Source organism: Sclerotinia sclerotiorum, genomic scaffold (genome assembly GCF_000146945.2).
Source record: "Sclerotinia sclerotiorum 1980 UF-70 scaffold_11 genomic scaffold, whole genome shotgun sequence".
Taxonomy (NCBI): Eukaryota; Fungi; Ascomycota; class Leotiomycetes; order Helotiales; family Sclerotiniaceae; genus Sclerotinia; species Sclerotinia sclerotiorum.
The window spans coordinates 558,219-574,928 of NW_001820825.1; the positions used below are offsets into that span (position 1 = coordinate 558,219).

Sequence of the window (16,710 nt, forward strand, 5' to 3'; positions counted from 1 at the left end):
GTACCGGTATTGTTCATAGATTTGGTAAACAAAGTTCCCCACATGCCTTTTCAAGCTAAAACCATAGTCAAATCAGCCTTAGTGCGCCTTAGTGCATCGATGTAATTGATATATGCATGTGGAAAGATGGTTTGATAATCGACTAGAATTCAACACCGAATACGACATGTCAAAAAATCAATGACACCAACATCTGTTCAAATATGCGAAAATCAAGATCCGAACACGGCAGCAATGCCTAGAAAGCTAGGCCACAAATTCTCGGAAGATTACATGCAGTGAAACATCTTGTCTTCACTATGCCACTTCCGGATATTTGCGGTTAGAATCGTTGTTCCGCGAACAGGCCCAATAGCAAGTATTGCATTGCTCTCTGCGACTTTTGCAAAGACAACAACATGGCTCAATTCGACAAGGCAAAATGTTATGCTTCGCAGGAAGAGATATTCGTGGGTTTCCTGGTTAAGACCAAGTATACTTCACTGCTAATGTAATGTTTCATGTAGTTCGACGATGGGCGAGAGGAAGAACTTGTTGACTTTATACAAAATCATCCTGATCGATCCGAAATTCAAGGTTCGCCAGCAAACGTATTGCAAGCTATTGATGATTACGGGCGAACGAAAAGATACCTCATGAACGTGGGGGAGAACAAAGGAGCAATTGTTACCAATATAATCAGAGAAAAGAAACCTGAAATAATGGTCGAGCTAGGAGGATATTGCGGATATTCCACGATACTTTTCGCATCCGCAGTACGAGCTGCGGGAGGGAAGAAGTATTACTCGTTAGAGAGAAGTCCAAAGTTCGCGAAAATTATCAGTGCGCTGGTGAGTTTTGCTGGTCTTGAAGGATTTGTTGAGGTGGTCGTTGGTCCTAGCAACGAGGGAATACAAAAACTACATTCCCGTGGATTGAAGACCATTGATATGATGTTTCTAGATCATTATAAGCCAGCGTACACGACTGACCTGAAGTTGTGTGAACAATTGGGTTTGATCAAGGAAGGAACCGTTCTCGCTGCCGATAATGTTATTAGTCCAGGAAACCCTCCATACTTAGAATATGTACGAAGCACTGTGGAGAAAAAGGTAGAAAATCTAAAGCAGGAGGGGAAGTTAGATACTGATGGATTTGCGAAACGATCCGCAACTCAATATGGTGGAGTTGAGGCGTTGGACACCGAAATCAAAGGCAATCCCAACCTCATATATGAGAGCCAACTGATCAACAGCTTCGAGCCTACTGGAGAACCAGTAAGTTACATGACTCTCGTGAAATGGATTTTCTAACCATATTGCGGTAGGATGGAGTAGAGATAACGCGATGTATGGGGAAAGTCGAAGGAGCTTGAACTCTGTCGCGGATTTGGAGGTGGGATTGGCGTCTTGATCGGTTTCCGGTTAAGAGCCAAGACAAGAGTCTTCACTGCGGATCTTCTCATTGCCGTATCTAAATATACGAATGAGACGAAAATTACCACTATGCCAAGCGTGGCTCTTGTTGTTGCTACCACTCGGTGACTTCTCGACAACTCAAGCAATAATGAAACGATTTCCATTTGTAGCTGTATAACTATGACACAGATGATAAGAATGCTAATGCCACTGAATTTTGTGATGGCTCACGATGAACGTGGCGCAAAAGGCCGCATTGCATGAGTAAGTGATATCGTACAGAAAAAACTGGACGTGAAGCTGATGATGTAGAAATAATTTAGGTACAAAGTTCCTTCCAAATCACACAGGCGCCTAAAGTTATTGAGGCAAGCCTAGCTTCCGAAGATTATCCCTCGTAAGGCCGACTCCCGAGATATCTCGAACAGCGCCAGAGGATCACGTGCACCAACACATCTCAAAACCTTCATGATTTATCTCATTCTCAGACCCTTGTGGAGTATAACAGATTTATAATGTTTTATAGTAAATTTATAATTTTGTAAGAAAATTATTAATAATTTTATACTAAAATGACTTATATTTTTATCAAAGTAAGATAAAATATTAAATTTTATGAGGATTTGAGAGCTTTTGATTGCTTTTTTGATAAGGAATTATTTGTAACGATACTGTACTGGAGGCAGCGGCTGCCTGAGGTTCGTCAGTTGGTAGTTATGGGTTCAGGCTTTATCACTGGTATTCACTTGGAAGTGAAGTCGTTACTAGATCAAGTAGAATGTAGGTAACTAATTGATAACTAAGTTGAGCACGAAGCTCCTATACTTTGAAACTACTCTGACTATATACCTATGGAAAAGGGAGCCCCTAGGAGCTCTGAAGGCTCTTATGGCTCCTGGAGCTCTAGGAGCTTTACAAGCTCCCAGGGCTCTATCACGTGATCCTTCTTTGCCTCAGGACAACAATCCTGGGACGATTCGTCTCCTAGGATAATTTAACTCCTAGGATAATTGTCCTGGGACAATTATCATCCTGGGACGTTTTATCCTAGGACACATACTATCCTAGCTCACCCTGATCCCCCAGGACACTTGTCCATCAAGGTGGGAATATTTCCCACCATAGTGGGATTCCTCAGCTCGATGGGAATCCTTGATCACGTATTTTCGATCAGATTCGATGTCTGTGCTTGCTTAAGGTGGGGAGACCACATGAGTCAATTGCCATACAGTTTGTATGTGAATCTCCTTGCTTTTCCAAATGGTCCGAGCTCGTATGGACAGATCAGCTGTTACTTCGTAACACTTATTAACTGATTTTATAGATTTTAGATAAGCGAAGAAGGGTCTGAGGATGAGATAATTCATGATCAAAAACCTTCAATTTATAAAATATCGAGTCCTTGTTATAGGATACCTAGTACTTAACTATTTATCTATGTACCAGTTAGATAAGGAAACCCCCTAAAAAAAACCCCCAATATGTTTATCGCATCCCCTTATCACCTACTCCGTGTTCTTTTCTGCCCCGCAAAATTGCTCGCTTATTTTCAAAAACACCTAAACACAACCAAAAGCGAAGAGAGAAACGCAACTTCAGAACACTTCAATTGCTTGGGATGCCCCATACATGTTGCAAAAATAGAGCTTTGAAAGCCCCAAAGAGAAGATTAATGTGACCAGACTGGGGCACGATCCCAGGACCTTGTCCGTGTTAAGGACACGTGATAACCAACTACACCATCCGGCCGATTAATATATATGTGAAAGTTTCTTATTTGATATTATATTCAAGTTAAATTTTGGCTCGCTCTGCCGCCTTTTCCGTAATCGTAAATTGGGGGCTTCGGGAAATCCTCGGTAACAAGAGTTATATCTTACTGTTATTAAAGTTATTGCATTTCATTTTATCTCTTAAACGATTAAGGTTGAGGTTGAAACCAAAAGCATGTAAGTGACCAGTCTCTTTCTCAGTAAGAACGACAATCCTTATGTGGAAAAGCTGTATATTTTTTTCTGTTAAGCTACTTCAGTGAAGGATTTCCAAGTAAATCAAGGAATGTCCAATAGTTATAGCTAGTAGTCTAGATGTAAACAAAACAGTCCAATGTTCAAAATAAACTCAGCATCTCAAATGATTTGGATATCTTATATTCTTTGAATGTTTTCAACAATCCTAATGTTCAAAATGAACTTGTAAGTCTAGTACTGTTGACCTCCTGGGATCTTGGCAGCATATGCATATATATTGCATGATGCATATAAGGAGCAAACAAAACTCAACTTTTAATTCATTCTTTCCTTTTTGGTATACTGTTTGTTTGCTTTCAATATTTTGATTTCAAAGCACTTTATGTTACGAGGTTTGCCGTCTAGATCACGTGGAAGTGCTCTAGGCTCTCGAGGTGGTTTATAACTAGGCGTCAAGCAGGGACTTAAAGTAATGACAATAATGCAATTCGTAACTAATAGTAGAGTATACTAAATGATTGATCTTGAGCACGAAGCTCTATACAAAGGAAATCCATCTTGATTATATAGACCTTCATGCTTCGTAGCTCGAAGGGAGCGAGGGGATCGAGCTTCGATCCTTTCGCTCTCCTCGATCGAAGGGCTCGAGAGGCCAAGCCTTCGAGCTCTTCGAGTCCTTGCATCACGTGTTATTACTAATCCTGTGACCTAATTGTTACCTGTCGTAACAGAAAGTTATATAAATCGATTTTCGTCATTTTTGGTGAGGAAAGTGGCCCATATTAGGGGGTGGCCCAGAAGTAGGGTACTAGACTTACTTTGAATCATTTAAGATGTCCTAATATATTATCATTCAAACAACATTCCAAAGAGCTACTGCACGGTTAAAACAATTTCAATACTCAAAAGGCTTTGATTGTTGGATACGATAGTCAACGCATCTTCTTACAGAAAGCGCTGGGAGAGCTAGGAGCTGGAGAAAAGAAATTGTTGGTCCAATGTTGGTCAGCATCGAATTGAAAAGCGAGATGAAGTATCGATATATATGGGACTTGTTCATGCAGTGAATGATATAGACACGTATCAGAATATTCGAATTAAGTCACAGGTATCTTAGTCTAGAGGAATATTTTATTATTATATCTGTATTAGGATAAACAGCGTCAAGCGTCAAAGTCCATCGTTTAAGCCGAGCGTCAACGTTTAACCCATCGTTCAAGTTCATCGCTGTTAAAGTTCACCGCTAAAGTTGATAGTTGACTCTTTGATACCATATTTGAGCAAAATCATCAACGAGATATTAGCTCTCCACGGCTGGTATATAGCATGGTTTAGGGCTGAAAGGGCGACCAACGGGGGGATGGTTGTTCTTGACGGAGCAGGACGTGTTTACCTAGAGTCTCACGTCAACATAAACGACATCGTTGAAACGTAACCATCAGCAATATTATCCCCGGATGGTTGTTTTCAATTCAGCTCTATTTTATTGAATTGGTGTTTTGGAATCTCATGATGTATTAGACCAAATGGTGGGTATTGATGCTCCTCACGGCATTCCTGCTTGAAACCACTCCTGTATATTCCTTTCAGTAGACTTTGGCCATGCTTGTCGATGTCCCTTACTCAATCTTCATCGTTAAATCTTTCTGAGAACATTAAGTCCACTTGGAAAGCTAGGCATTTAAGGGACATTGAGTTCATTTGGATAATTGGTTGCTTTGATAACATTAATCTTACTAAAAGTTATGAGTATATCTGGAAGGTCCAATTTGTGAAACTTTCTGTTGGGTTTCTTAAGACCAGAAAGAGTATCAGATTGAATTGATTGATTCTCTAGCTAAGCAGTTAAGCTGCGAGCATATATTCAAAAAAATGAAGGAATAGGTTGGGTATTCGGCCTTCGGAATTAAAGTGCTTTGAAATCAAAATATTGAAAGCAAACAAACAGTATACCAAAAAGGAAAGAATGAATTAAAAGTTGAGTTTTGTTTGCTCCTTATATGCATATGTACTATATATGCATATGCTGCCAAGATCCCAGGAGGTCAACACTTTCTGTCTAGCCTATGAGCAAACTGTTGCATCGAATCGCAGGAATCCTGCACAGCGAGCTTGCTAAAATAGAGGACTTGGGATCTCCATGGTCCCCTCGATCTCACGAATAATAGCATAATACTAAAACTGCTACCGAAGTGTTACGTGTATGCCCACGAACGAGATAAACTTATCCAGACCAAGGCAGTCTCACTAATTTACTTTACCCCAAAATCTCCGCAACAGAAGTCCAGACATTTTCTAAATTGCGGGCATGCCGTCCGGAGATATTTGTGAAGAATGGGGCTAGAAATTGTGATTCACGATGGATTCTAAGACCTCTTTTGCTCTTGCAGATATTCAAGTGTCAACTGATTTCCGCAACGACCGGCCCAGCATCGCCGACGCAGACTGACGTGACTAGACCTTCAGCTCTCGATCCTGAACGGCATAACGAATTGCAAAGAACATGATAAAGATAGGCAAGACTTATGTTCGCAAAGGTATTGGTAACTGTATTGTGATCTGCAAAATCGTAGCTACCATGGATGACTTGTAGAATGAGTTCCGCTTCTTCCGTAAAGGAATCATAAAACGAAGTGCATTTATATTTTCAGTAATTACTCATTGTAAGAAATTGTTGGCCATATGATGTTATATTTCGCACGAAATAATGACCTCTCAGTTGGACTGCATGGTTTGTTCTCGTCATCCGTCTGTACCCCATTTAGACCGCCCACCAACTCAATCTTCTGGAATTAAACTGAATGTACGGAGGAACCCACAAAGTTTAAGGAATAGGGTCCTTCCTGTTGGCGGGGTAGAACACTGAGGATTTTTTTAATCGACCCGCACTTAATTACTCGAAGTTGCGGAGTTGGGTCCATACTTGAGAATTCTCTGATGTTGATATTATGCCTCAGGCCACAAAGCCACCTTAGGGTAACCCGAGATGAAACCAATATTGCAACGAACAGCAATTGAAGCAAAGAAAAGTACTAATTTCCTATATTATTGGACAGCTAAAAAGAAGTGGGCTCAACATTGTAGCATAATGTGAATTTTTTGACATGAGGCTGATTGCTCCGTTATCTCCTTATTTTGAAGTTTCAATTGAGTTTCGATTAGTTAAGTTGGCGGGCGTCATAGTGCGGGAACAGCCGAGGCAGATGACAAAAGTAGATATATACGTTCATAGGGCTGCATCACAACAACAGTTCATGAGCCCACTTGGCGCAGTGGTACCGCGTAGCACTCGTATCGTCGAATTCGGAAATGCTAAGATCACTGGTTCGATTCCAGTAGTGGGCAACTAACATTTTTGCGGCTTTCTTTTGGAGTTGAGCACCATTAAGCTTATTCAACAAGGAAACAACATAATAGCTACTACCTAGTACGAATTAACTAAACCTGTTTTAAATTGTTAACGTGGTTTATCAGTAACCGGAACATATCAGTAACCGGATGTAACGATGCTGTATTGGAGGCAGCGGCTGCCTAAGGTTTCGTCTGGTTGGTTGTTATGGGTTAAGGCTTTATCACTGGTCTTCACTTGGAAGTGAAGTCGTTACTAGATCAATGTTACGAGGTTTGCCGTCTAGATCACGTGGAAGTGCTCTAGGCTCTCGAGGTGGTTTATAACTAGGCGTCAAGCAGGGACTTAAAGTAATGACAATAATGCAATTCGTAACTAATAGTAGAGTATACTAAAATGATTGATCTTGAGCATGAAGCTGTATGCAAAGGAAATCTATCTTGATTATATAGTCCTTTATGCTTCTATGATCACGTGTCTTGGTAGTTGTGTAGCCCGTCGTAACAATCAAGTAGAATGTAGGTAAACTAATTGATAATTAAATTGAGCACGAAGCTCTTAAATTATGAAACTACTTTAATTATATATTTATTATTTTTCTAAATATTAGTTATATTAATTGATTAATATAATTAATATTCTTATCTGTGACGCCTCACACCTCCGGGTCACGTGGCATGCCCCGTTTGTATTTAATCACAGGAAAACTCGTTACTTTTGTTTTCCTTTTTTTTTTCTTCTTAGTTTAGTATTTTTGTCACGATTCACCATTAGGATTGATGGTGTTACGATGGTAGCAAACTGATTAATTAGGAGAGCTTAGGCCGTGTGCAAACACGATCAGATTTCATCGAATTAGTAACGTGGTTTATCAGGACCCTGTACATATCAGGACCCTGTACACTTTTACCTCAATTATCACCTTTCAACTTCAACACGCGATTTATCAATATTTAATTATGCAAACTACTTCAAAAGAAGCTCGAATCAATTTAGCTATTGAGGCTATTCGTACATCTCAAAATTTGAGTATTCGGAAAGCTGCAAAACTCTATAATATACCTCATACTACCCTTACCTCTAGAATGAATAGAATTCTGCCTCTTATTGAACGTCGACCAGCAAATCATAAAATAACAGAATTGGAGGAGAAATCGCTTCTTCAATATATATTGGATATGGATAAAAGAGGGTTTAATCCTCGAATAAGTGATGTGGAAGATATGGCGAATTATATACTCGAAACGTAGGGTGCGAAGAAGGTTGGAAAGCTTTGGGCTCATCGTTTTGTGAAACGACATACAGAATTAAAGATGCGTTTTAATCGCATTTATGACTTTCAAAGAGCTCTCTGTGAAGATTCAGAGCTTATTGAAAGATGGTTTCGATTGGTATCGAATATGCGGGCCAAATATGGTATTCTGGATTGCGATTTCTACAACTTCGATGAGACAGGCTTTATGATGGGACAAATATCATTACATATAGTAGTTACTAAAGCTGATCGATGTGGAAAAAGCAAAGCTATACAATCAGGCAATCGAGAATGGGCTACAGCGATTATTTGTGTTGATAGAGAAGGTCATAATATATCTCCGTTTTTGATAGTAAAAGGCGAATACCATCTTTCAAATTGGTATACCGAAGGTGATTTACCATACGATTGGCTTATTAAACCTACTATCAATGGATGGACAGATAACGAGACAGGTCTTGAATGGATTAAGCACTTCAACAAACATACTGAAAGTAGGAAAGTGGGTAGATATCGAATGTTAGTGCTTGATGGGCATGAAAGTCATAAATCGCCAGCATTTCAGGAATACTGCAAGGAACACGATATTATATTACTTAGTTTACCACCTCATTCTTCACATTTAATTCAACCACTCGATATCGATTGTTTTGGTCCTTTAAAGTATTCATATAGTCGACAAATCGAGAACTTTATCAAGGCGCATATCACTCATATTACCAAAACCGAGTTCTTTCAAGCCTTCAAAGCTGCATATATCGAAGCAATATCTATATCAAATAGTAAAGCTGGGTTCCGCGGAGCTGGGCTAATCCCATTTAATCCGGAAATTATACTTTCAAAGCTAGATATTCGAATAAGAACTCCATCAAATAGATCAATATCAGCCGATCTTGATATATAGCAATCTCAAACACCTCACAATCCAACTGAAGCTCTTTCTCAATCCATTTTAGTGAAAAGTTGTATTGCTCAACATCAAGGGAGCTCACCTACTCCAATATTTAAAACAATTGCAGCTTTAGCTAAAGATACAGAGCTCTTAATTCATACGAATACGCTTTTAGCTGCTGAGGTTCATAATCTCCGCAAAGCAAATGAAGTACTTAGTAAACGCTGGAGAGCTAGAAAAGCTTTAATACGAAAAGGAGGAGTACTTTCAGTAGAAGATGGGCATGATATATTAGAACAAGAGAATGTAGAAGATCAGATACGATGCGATGAATTTACAAATGGTGATTCTTCAGCAAGGAGGCAAGCTACTATACGACGATGTAGCAAATGTGGTAGTGCTTCACATAATGCACGAACTTGTCAATTAGATCCAGCATTAGTTGATCTTTGAATTGTATGTAATTTAATTCTAATTTATAGTATTGTTGTAATTTTATTTCAATGGAATGTGGGCAATTGAGGTAAAAGTGTACAGGGTCCTGATATGTACAGGGTCCTGATAAACCACGTTATGTGATCTTGGTCACCTGAAGATCGTATGCGCACGCACCATCAGAAATCGCGTGATAAGGAGTCTTGAGGAGCCAGAAAGCTTCTAGGGGCCCCCTTTATTGTTCAGTATATAGTCAGAGTAGTTTCATAGTTTAGGAGCTTCGTGCTCAACTTAGTTATCAATTAGTTTACCTACATTCTACTTGATCTAGTAACGACTTCACTTCCAAGTGAAGACTAGTGATAAAGCCTTAACCCACAACTACCAACCAGACGAAACCTCAGGCAGCCGCTGCCTCCAGTACAGTATCGTTACATTAAGATGCCTACACGCGTAGTAATATAGTCAATATAGAGGCCTCTTCCACCCAATATTTTAATATTTATATTATCAAAACCGAGTTCTTTCAAACCTTCAAAACTATATATATCGAAATAATATCTATATCAAATAATAAAGCTAGGTTCCGCGGAGTTAGGCTAATCTCATTTAATCCGGAAATTGTACTTTCAAAGCTAGATATTCGAAGAAGAACTCTATCAAATAGATCAATATCAGCCAATCTTAATATATAACAATCTCAAATACCTTATAATTCAACTGAAACTCTTTTTCAATTCATTTTAATGAAAAGTCATATTACTCGATATCAAAGGAGCTCATATACTCCAATATTTGAAACAATTACAGCTTTAGCTAAGGGTACAAAGCTCTTAGCTTATACAAATACACTTTTAACTGTTAAGGTTCATAATCTCCATAAAGTAAATAAAGCATTTAACAAATATCAAAAAGTTAGAAAAGCTTTAATATGAAAAGAAGAAATATGTTCAATAGAAGATAAGTATAGTATATTAGAACAAGAGAATGTAGAAGATCAGATACGATGCGACAAATATATAAATGATGGTTCTTTAGCAAGAAGGCAAGCTATTATACAACGATATAGTAAATGCGGTAGTACTTTACATAATATACGAACTTGTCAATTCGATCCAACATTAATTGATCTTTAGATTGTATATAATTCAATCCTAATTTATGGTGTTGTTGTAATTTTATTTTAATGGAATGTGGGTAATTGAGGTAAAAGTGTTCCGGTTACTGATAAACCACGTTATAGCATACTTTATTTTAAGAGTCGAATCTCTCAATTTTGCCGCTAAACCAGCTTTCGGCAGGATTTTTACTGGAGCGACTCTTACCAGTACCAGCAGAATATGAGTTGGCACCTCACGTCTTCAAGTATTTCTCTGACTCTTCGGAGACTCTCGGCCTAGAATGGCGGAAACAACTCTAAAAGAAGTTCTGATATCGATCTTTCCAACATCCTTAATATGCCTCGTCGTTCATAGCCACAGTCGACGGGATTAGATAATGGGAAAAGGCAACCATCGAGGCGTAAGTGTCCCTCCAACAGCGCGACCCAATGCTTCTCGGCTATAACTCCCAGTTGGGTGACTTTAAATGGATATTGGCAGCAGCAGAGCCAAGAAGAAGAGGGAAGCCAGCCTGGAATCAAGGAATCTCAGTCGGCGGAGAATGAAAGAGCTAAAGCAAATCAGAAGGAGGATCTCTGTTCAAGCTCGCCCAATGTCCATTTCGAGTCGGTTTGCGAGTATTGAGCTCTTCAAAGCTATACTTAACTGGGAAAATGTCTACTTGAGAAATTCCTCAAGAAATTAGAATTATATCAAAGATCACACTTGGATTTTGATATTACCCAAGTTCCGCGCCAAGACACACGATAAGGACAGTGAAGCTGGTGTTATGGGCTATAATTACAAACCAAATTTCAGTTTTGCCCTTGAAAATCCTAAACTCAAGTTACATTTTCCTCCCGCCCCATTTCTCTGCCGGTTGTTTCACCCAACTTTACCCTACATTCCACACAACCGAGCGGAGACCAAGCCCATGATCTCATACTCAGTAGCTCTCCGAGCTGACAACCATACTGCTAACAAAGAATCAGTCGCAATACCACTCAGACCAGGCAAACCACGCCTATCCACGACACTTGCGGAACTGGAAGCAGAATGGGAAGAGGTGCCAGTAAACGCAGGAAGAATGTACGCCGAGACCAAAGCAAAAATGATGGCGTTCTTAATGAGGGCGAAGTCGGGAGCCGGAGGGAAGGTTCAACCCAAAGAGAGGGTGGGTGCTTGGAACGTAAGAAGATGAAGGCGGCTTAAAGGAGATTGAGAAACCGTCTTCGAAAAGGGCCAAAATTAAGGAAGTCAAAGAATAAACCAAGCATCTAACAAAATCAGCAGAACCAGCAAAACCAGCAAAAATTGCACTCAAAACAACTGAGCCGACTGGCCGAAGAATCGAGCTCGGATGGAGGAGACAACCTGGTAGACATCGTGAAGCCATCGGATGCGTTTAAGGCAAAACCGGCAGAGACAACTGCCGGAGGAGCTTCAACCGCAAAAACCGAGCTCACAGGCAGCAAGAAGAGGTGGCAAGAAGCCGAGAGATTAGGCTTGAGCAGACTAAACCGGCCGCAATGTGAGCTCGCCCGAACCCAGGATTATCGGAATGAGAAATTACAGGAAGCCAGGAGATTTCAAAGAACGACGTTTACGTGAAGAGGTCAGTTGACAACCCAGCCTGGTCGAAAAGACTCCTGATATAAGATTAATGCCATCTACAATCTATTCAACCCTTTTTTGATACCTTGGATGTATAACAACACAAAATGTTTTCTAAACCGATTTAGTTATAAACGAATAGTAACACTTTAGCTCCTTTTAGGAACAAAAATATATATCTCACAAAGACGTTGGCCGATATGTATTAAGACGGCTAGATCTTGCAAGAATGTGAGAATGTTGATTGGCACCACAGGGAACCGAGCAAGGAATTGATAATTTATGGACGAGGAACAGAATGATCCGGCCAAGGGAACACACAACCGGGATCAAGAAGCACTGGAGGCCATAACCTTGGTGAATGAATGGGACCGAGCACTTACAAGAACTGACGGAGGGACAGGACGGATGGCTAGGATTCTCAGTATACTTAGCGCATCCAGCACAAGATCCTCATGCATTTTTAATGTACAGCGGATTCTGAAAGGGGTTCAACCGACGGATCAGATAACCAGCGGAGGGATGGCGTTCAAACGACACATCAGAGAGCCGAGGGAGGGTAGTCTTAGGATAACCGGTAGTTGTCCTGTGACCGGGGAATCTTGTGGAGGTAAGAAATGACCACCTTTGATCACATAATTTTTCATCGGATAAGGCTATAAAGAGTTCTCCAGGTAGCTAGTTTTAAAATATCATTCATTTTCCATTTAGTGCTAGAATTCTCACCCTCGCAGTAGTGAGGTTCATATTAGTGTTTCAGACCGGTGCCAGAATAACCTTTGCGTCCAAGCAGTCTTGTTGGTCCGTGCATTTGTTCAATGTAGTCTTTCTTACATAATTAATTATATTAATGATGTCAAATAATGCGAACTTCATTCCATCTCTATCGTTGTCTTCTCTGGGAAACCTCTTTCTCTGTATTGCTGCATCGCACTGCTATCATCAACCGTTCGCCTGCATATCCTTATGTAAAGGTCAACCCGAGTTCCTACCTTTCTCACTACACTCCGCGCGCTGCTCCACACTTCCACGACTTTACTTTTCTACCCGCATGGCTGTCCGCTTCTGATAAAGGTGGGAAGTGCACATAGCAATGCCTCTCCCACCAAGGCTTTTCCACGGCGATGTGGAATTGGGGAAACGAGATGATGATCATAAGCCTGGCTCGAATGTGCCACTAGGATTGGCTTGGAAACATCGAAAGCCACATGTTCAACGTCGATCGATTAAGAAGATTATATTATGTTTATTGGTTGGAATCGGGATCTATTACTTCTATAAGAATATGCCGACAGATCTTCAAAATCCGCGACAGAGACCTCATTATACTCAGACTGGAGCGGCACCTGCAAAAGCTGGCCCGAAAGCTCCCTCTTCCCAACCGAATCCAAATCATGTCTCGAAAACAAAAGATGGTGAATCTGCCGAGATAACTGGGCATGACTACAATGGTCCCATTAGATTCTATCAATTGGCTACAACTTTACATGCGATGTCGAGGGTCAAAGGTTCTGATCCTGTAAACAATAATGTGGTATGTCCTTGGCCGGAACCCAACGTCATTGTTTCACTACTAACGGTTTCTTAGTTATTCGCAGCTTCGAGTTTGAAAAGCGCTTCAACTTTATTACCTATTGCATGCGAAATGGCTTTGAGAGAAAGAAATTATGTACATTTTGCGTTCATGGGAAGGGATGATATTCCTATGGACATATTGAAGTCCGTTAATGGTATTAATAAGGATTGCCAGATTTTCTTTCATGGTATGAAATCATCTAAATGGTTTGTTGCATGTTTCTGACATGATTAGATGCACGACCCGACTATTCTTTACAGAGCTCAGATTTTCGAATGGAAGTTAGTTGTTCTGCTGGTCTTAAGCATATCAACTCCTTTGTCCACCCACAAGCTGTTATTGTCGATGCATCTGGGGATGAGAATGATTACTTGATCTCGGCGTTTAAGACCCGAGCCAATGCACTAGACATAACCCTGATTGAACTCCCTGCGAATGTTGAACAAAATCTTATGTGGATTGTTCAATTGGATAGTGCCTCATTGAGTGGTAAGTGCATCTCTGAAGGAAAGCATGTGTCCATTTGGCTAATGATCATAGCTTGGACCAAAATCAGTATCGATGTAATCGTTCACGCGCAGCCAGAAAGATCTGGATCCTTAATTAGGTTACTCACATCTCTCAAGAATGCCGATTATTTTTCCAGCAATGTACCACGATTAACGATAGAATTACCGCACGATGTGGAGGAACCTACCAAGCGATTTCTTTCAAAATTCAAGTGGCCACCAAGCCGTAGTCAAGGCGAGAGTAGTCTCCTGACACTTCGTCATCGAATTCCACAACACGGACTTACTGCAGAGGAAAATTCGATTAAATTCATGGAATCATTCTGGCCTGCAGATCCTATGTTCGCCCATGTCCTTGTTCTCTCTCCCCAAGCCGAACTTTCGCCTCTCTATTTCCATTACCTCAAATTCGCGCTATTAGAGTACAGGTACTCTTATAATAGAGCGGTGGCTCAAAAGGATTTGCTTGGGATAAGTCTTGATCTTCCAATCACTTATCTCAATGATTCAACGGAATTTACTCCACCCAAATCAACAAGTACAAAACCTAGTCCATTTTTATGGCAAGCTCCAAATAGTAACTCTGCTCTTTATTTTGGAGACAAATGGATGGAACTTCATGATTTCACAGCCAGAACGATGTTTTCCCAACATAGCTCACATCCACCAACTTCTTTGGGTAATAACTACGTCAGTAAAACATATCCATCATGGTTAGAGTATGTCCTCAAATTAGCGAGCACACGCGGCTACTGGACTCTTTATCCCCATTTTGAGAGCTGGGATGCTCTATCTACAATCCATACAGATCTTTATACACCGCCAGAAGAGTACATGAACAATCCGGATGAGGCAATGGATTTCACAGCAAACTCAGCTGAACATCTATCTTTAAAACATAAAGACAAGCCATTGATAAAAGGTTCCCTACAAACGCTTCTATCGGATTTACCTGTCGAACTTTCCGAGATGCAAATGATTGGCTGGGATGGCGAGGATATTGACAACGAAGTGCTACAATTACGAGCCAAGGAATACAGTCGAATTTTCCGGCAAGAAATCGGAGGATGTGCCACTGGAGTTGCAGGAAAGAAAAGAGTTCATATGCTGGCAGAGGACTTATTTTGTTCAGGGGATGAGCCATTGGAGTCTTTGGAATCTGTTGCGCCAATACCACTTAAGGCAACTTCCGCCTTGGAGTTAAAGGACACTACCGGTACTAGCAAGACAGCCACAAAAGTCGATGGTGTGGTTAGTAATGTAGATAAGTCTTCTACTTAGTGTAGGTAAAGCCTGCTTTATGTCATTTCCATGGTGGGAATATCCCGATGTGTACAAAACGAACTTTCACACGATTTTAAGGAGAACCAATGATAGAGAAGTTCTTTTCTTCTCTACGGTGATCGGTGTTTATGAGGCTCTTTCATGCGCACGCTTGGATTACTATTGGTCGTTGCAAGTACGGAAGATTGTCCGAAATGCCAAGCACAAAGAACATATGATATGATTCTCGAAGCTACCCAGGCACCAATGTCGGTTTACTCCTAATTCCTTTGATTTCTCCTTCGATATTTTGGAGCTTTTGAAAGAAGAAATGATCCGATTACTAACGAGGAGAGTTTCCTATCATAAAGGAATAATGTTACATCTCTGACTTCATTGGTAGTGATCTCGTGGTAAATTCAATTCTTTGTTGAATAATCCTTGGAACATGGAGAAATCTAAATTTAAGCTCGAGACAAGACGATTGACCATAAGCTTTCCTGGGGATCTCTTAGTTCTACTCACTCGTTGCCCTATCTATCTAGTAGATATGGCAGTACGAGGCTCCTCTCATTTTGACGAGTTCGATTCGCTAGGACTTCGGATGGGATTACTAGGCTCTTCCTTTATTGAAGATTCTCATATGCTTCTTGTTTGAGGGAGTATCAGTGTACTCTCCATTTGACAGCAGCATCCGTTTCATTTCATTGATAGATCGAATTTATATATAGTCGCTCACTCTAGTCACCTCACCTGAACCAGCAAACGTATCAGATAAACAACTTATAGAAGTAAGATATCATTAAAGTCTCATCATAAAGAATGGTAGAGCAAGTACGTCGTGGAACTACATCGCCATGTCGTGGCAGGTTCTTTGGCAGATCTCTTGGTTTGATAACAGATCTCCCACCACCTCACCAACAGCCTTGCTACCCTCACTATATTCAAAATCCTCCAAACTTGCTCAATCCTGCCTACCCCGTATCTGTCTCCACTCTACCACAGTACAACCAGATTAATTCTCTTTCCGCCCTCCCCTTGACTCAGAACCACCTCTTTGCAGCTCCACAGCCTCAACCACTTCAAAACCAACTCCTCAATCCAGAACACCATTATTTACTTCTATCTCTTTCGAGGGAAAACTTGAAAGCACTTTCTCTTCGACAAAAAATCGCGGCAACGGAAGCGAGCCTTTCTTCTCTTCAACTCGCTTCTGGAGTCGATAGTCCGAGTATCGCAGCACCTTCTTCTGCCATCTCTAGCCCTTTAATTTCCATATCTACACAAGTACCCACGCGCCGCAAACTGAAAAAACAAATTTCATGGTTGAAATGCCGTATCAAGGAGTGT

At 40.6% G+C, this 16,710-nt stretch overlaps 5 protein-coding genes and 2 non-coding genes across 7 annotated transcripts; 6 read left to right on the plus strand and 1 right to left on the minus strand.

Annotated features, from left to right (window-relative positions):
- Window positions 1-635: 635 nt before the first annotated feature.
- Window positions 636-1,354, plus strand: SS1G_08337 (hypothetical protein; the record flags this gene model as incomplete). The annotated part of the gene is made up of 2 exons (XM_001590547.1): window positions 636-1,256; window positions 1,307-1,354. The coding sequence occupies 2 exons, from the start codon at window positions 636-638 to the stop codon at window positions 1,352-1,354; spliced, it is 669 nt and encodes a 222-aa protein (XP_001590597.1).
- A 1,718-nt stretch (window positions 1,355-3,072) lies between these two features.
- Window positions 3,073-3,146, minus strand: SS1G_14523. The gene has a single exon. It is a non-coding gene; the product is annotated as a tRNA-Val (tRNA).
- Window positions 3,147-5,726: 2,580 nt separating this feature from the next.
- Window positions 5,727-5,816, plus strand: SS1G_08338 (predicted protein; the record flags this gene model as incomplete). Its single annotated transcript, XM_001590548.1, has 1 exon — window positions 5,727-5,816. One exon carries the CDS (start codon window positions 5,727-5,729, stop codon window positions 5,814-5,816), a length of 90 nt encoding a protein of 29 aa, XP_001590598.1.
- An 809-nt stretch (window positions 5,817-6,625) lies between these two features.
- Window positions 6,626-6,712, plus strand: SS1G_14552. Its single transcript has one exon. It is a non-coding gene; the product is annotated as a tRNA-Thr (tRNA).
- A 1,317-nt stretch (window positions 6,713-8,029) lies between these two features.
- On the plus strand, window positions 8,030-9,456 carry SS1G_08339 (hypothetical protein; the record flags this gene model as incomplete). Its single annotated transcript, XM_001590549.1, has 3 exons — window positions 8,030-8,465; window positions 9,009-9,124; window positions 9,418-9,456. 3 exons carry the CDS (start codon window positions 8,030-8,032, stop codon window positions 9,454-9,456), a joined length of 591 nt encoding a protein of 196 aa, XP_001590599.1.
- Window positions 9,457-10,847: 1,391 nt separating this feature from the next.
- On the plus strand, window positions 10,848-12,009 carry SS1G_08340 (predicted protein; the record flags this gene model as incomplete). Its single annotated transcript, XM_001590550.1, has 3 exons — window positions 10,848-10,875; window positions 11,391-11,587; window positions 11,689-12,009. The coding sequence occupies 3 exons, from the start codon at window positions 10,848-10,850 to the stop codon at window positions 12,007-12,009; spliced, it is 546 nt and encodes a 181-aa protein (XP_001590600.1).
- A 285-nt stretch (window positions 12,010-12,294) lies between these two features.
- SS1G_08341 (hypothetical protein) lies at window positions 12,295-15,378 on the plus strand (the record flags this gene model as incomplete). Its single annotated transcript, XM_001590551.1, has 5 exons — window positions 12,295-12,622; window positions 13,104-13,546; window positions 13,601-13,775; window positions 13,823-14,077; window positions 14,129-15,378. The coding sequence occupies 5 exons, from the start codon at window positions 12,295-12,297 to the stop codon at window positions 15,376-15,378; spliced, it is 2,451 nt and encodes an 816-aa protein (XP_001590601.1).
- Between the last annotated feature and the right edge of the window lie 1,332 nt (window positions 15,379-16,710).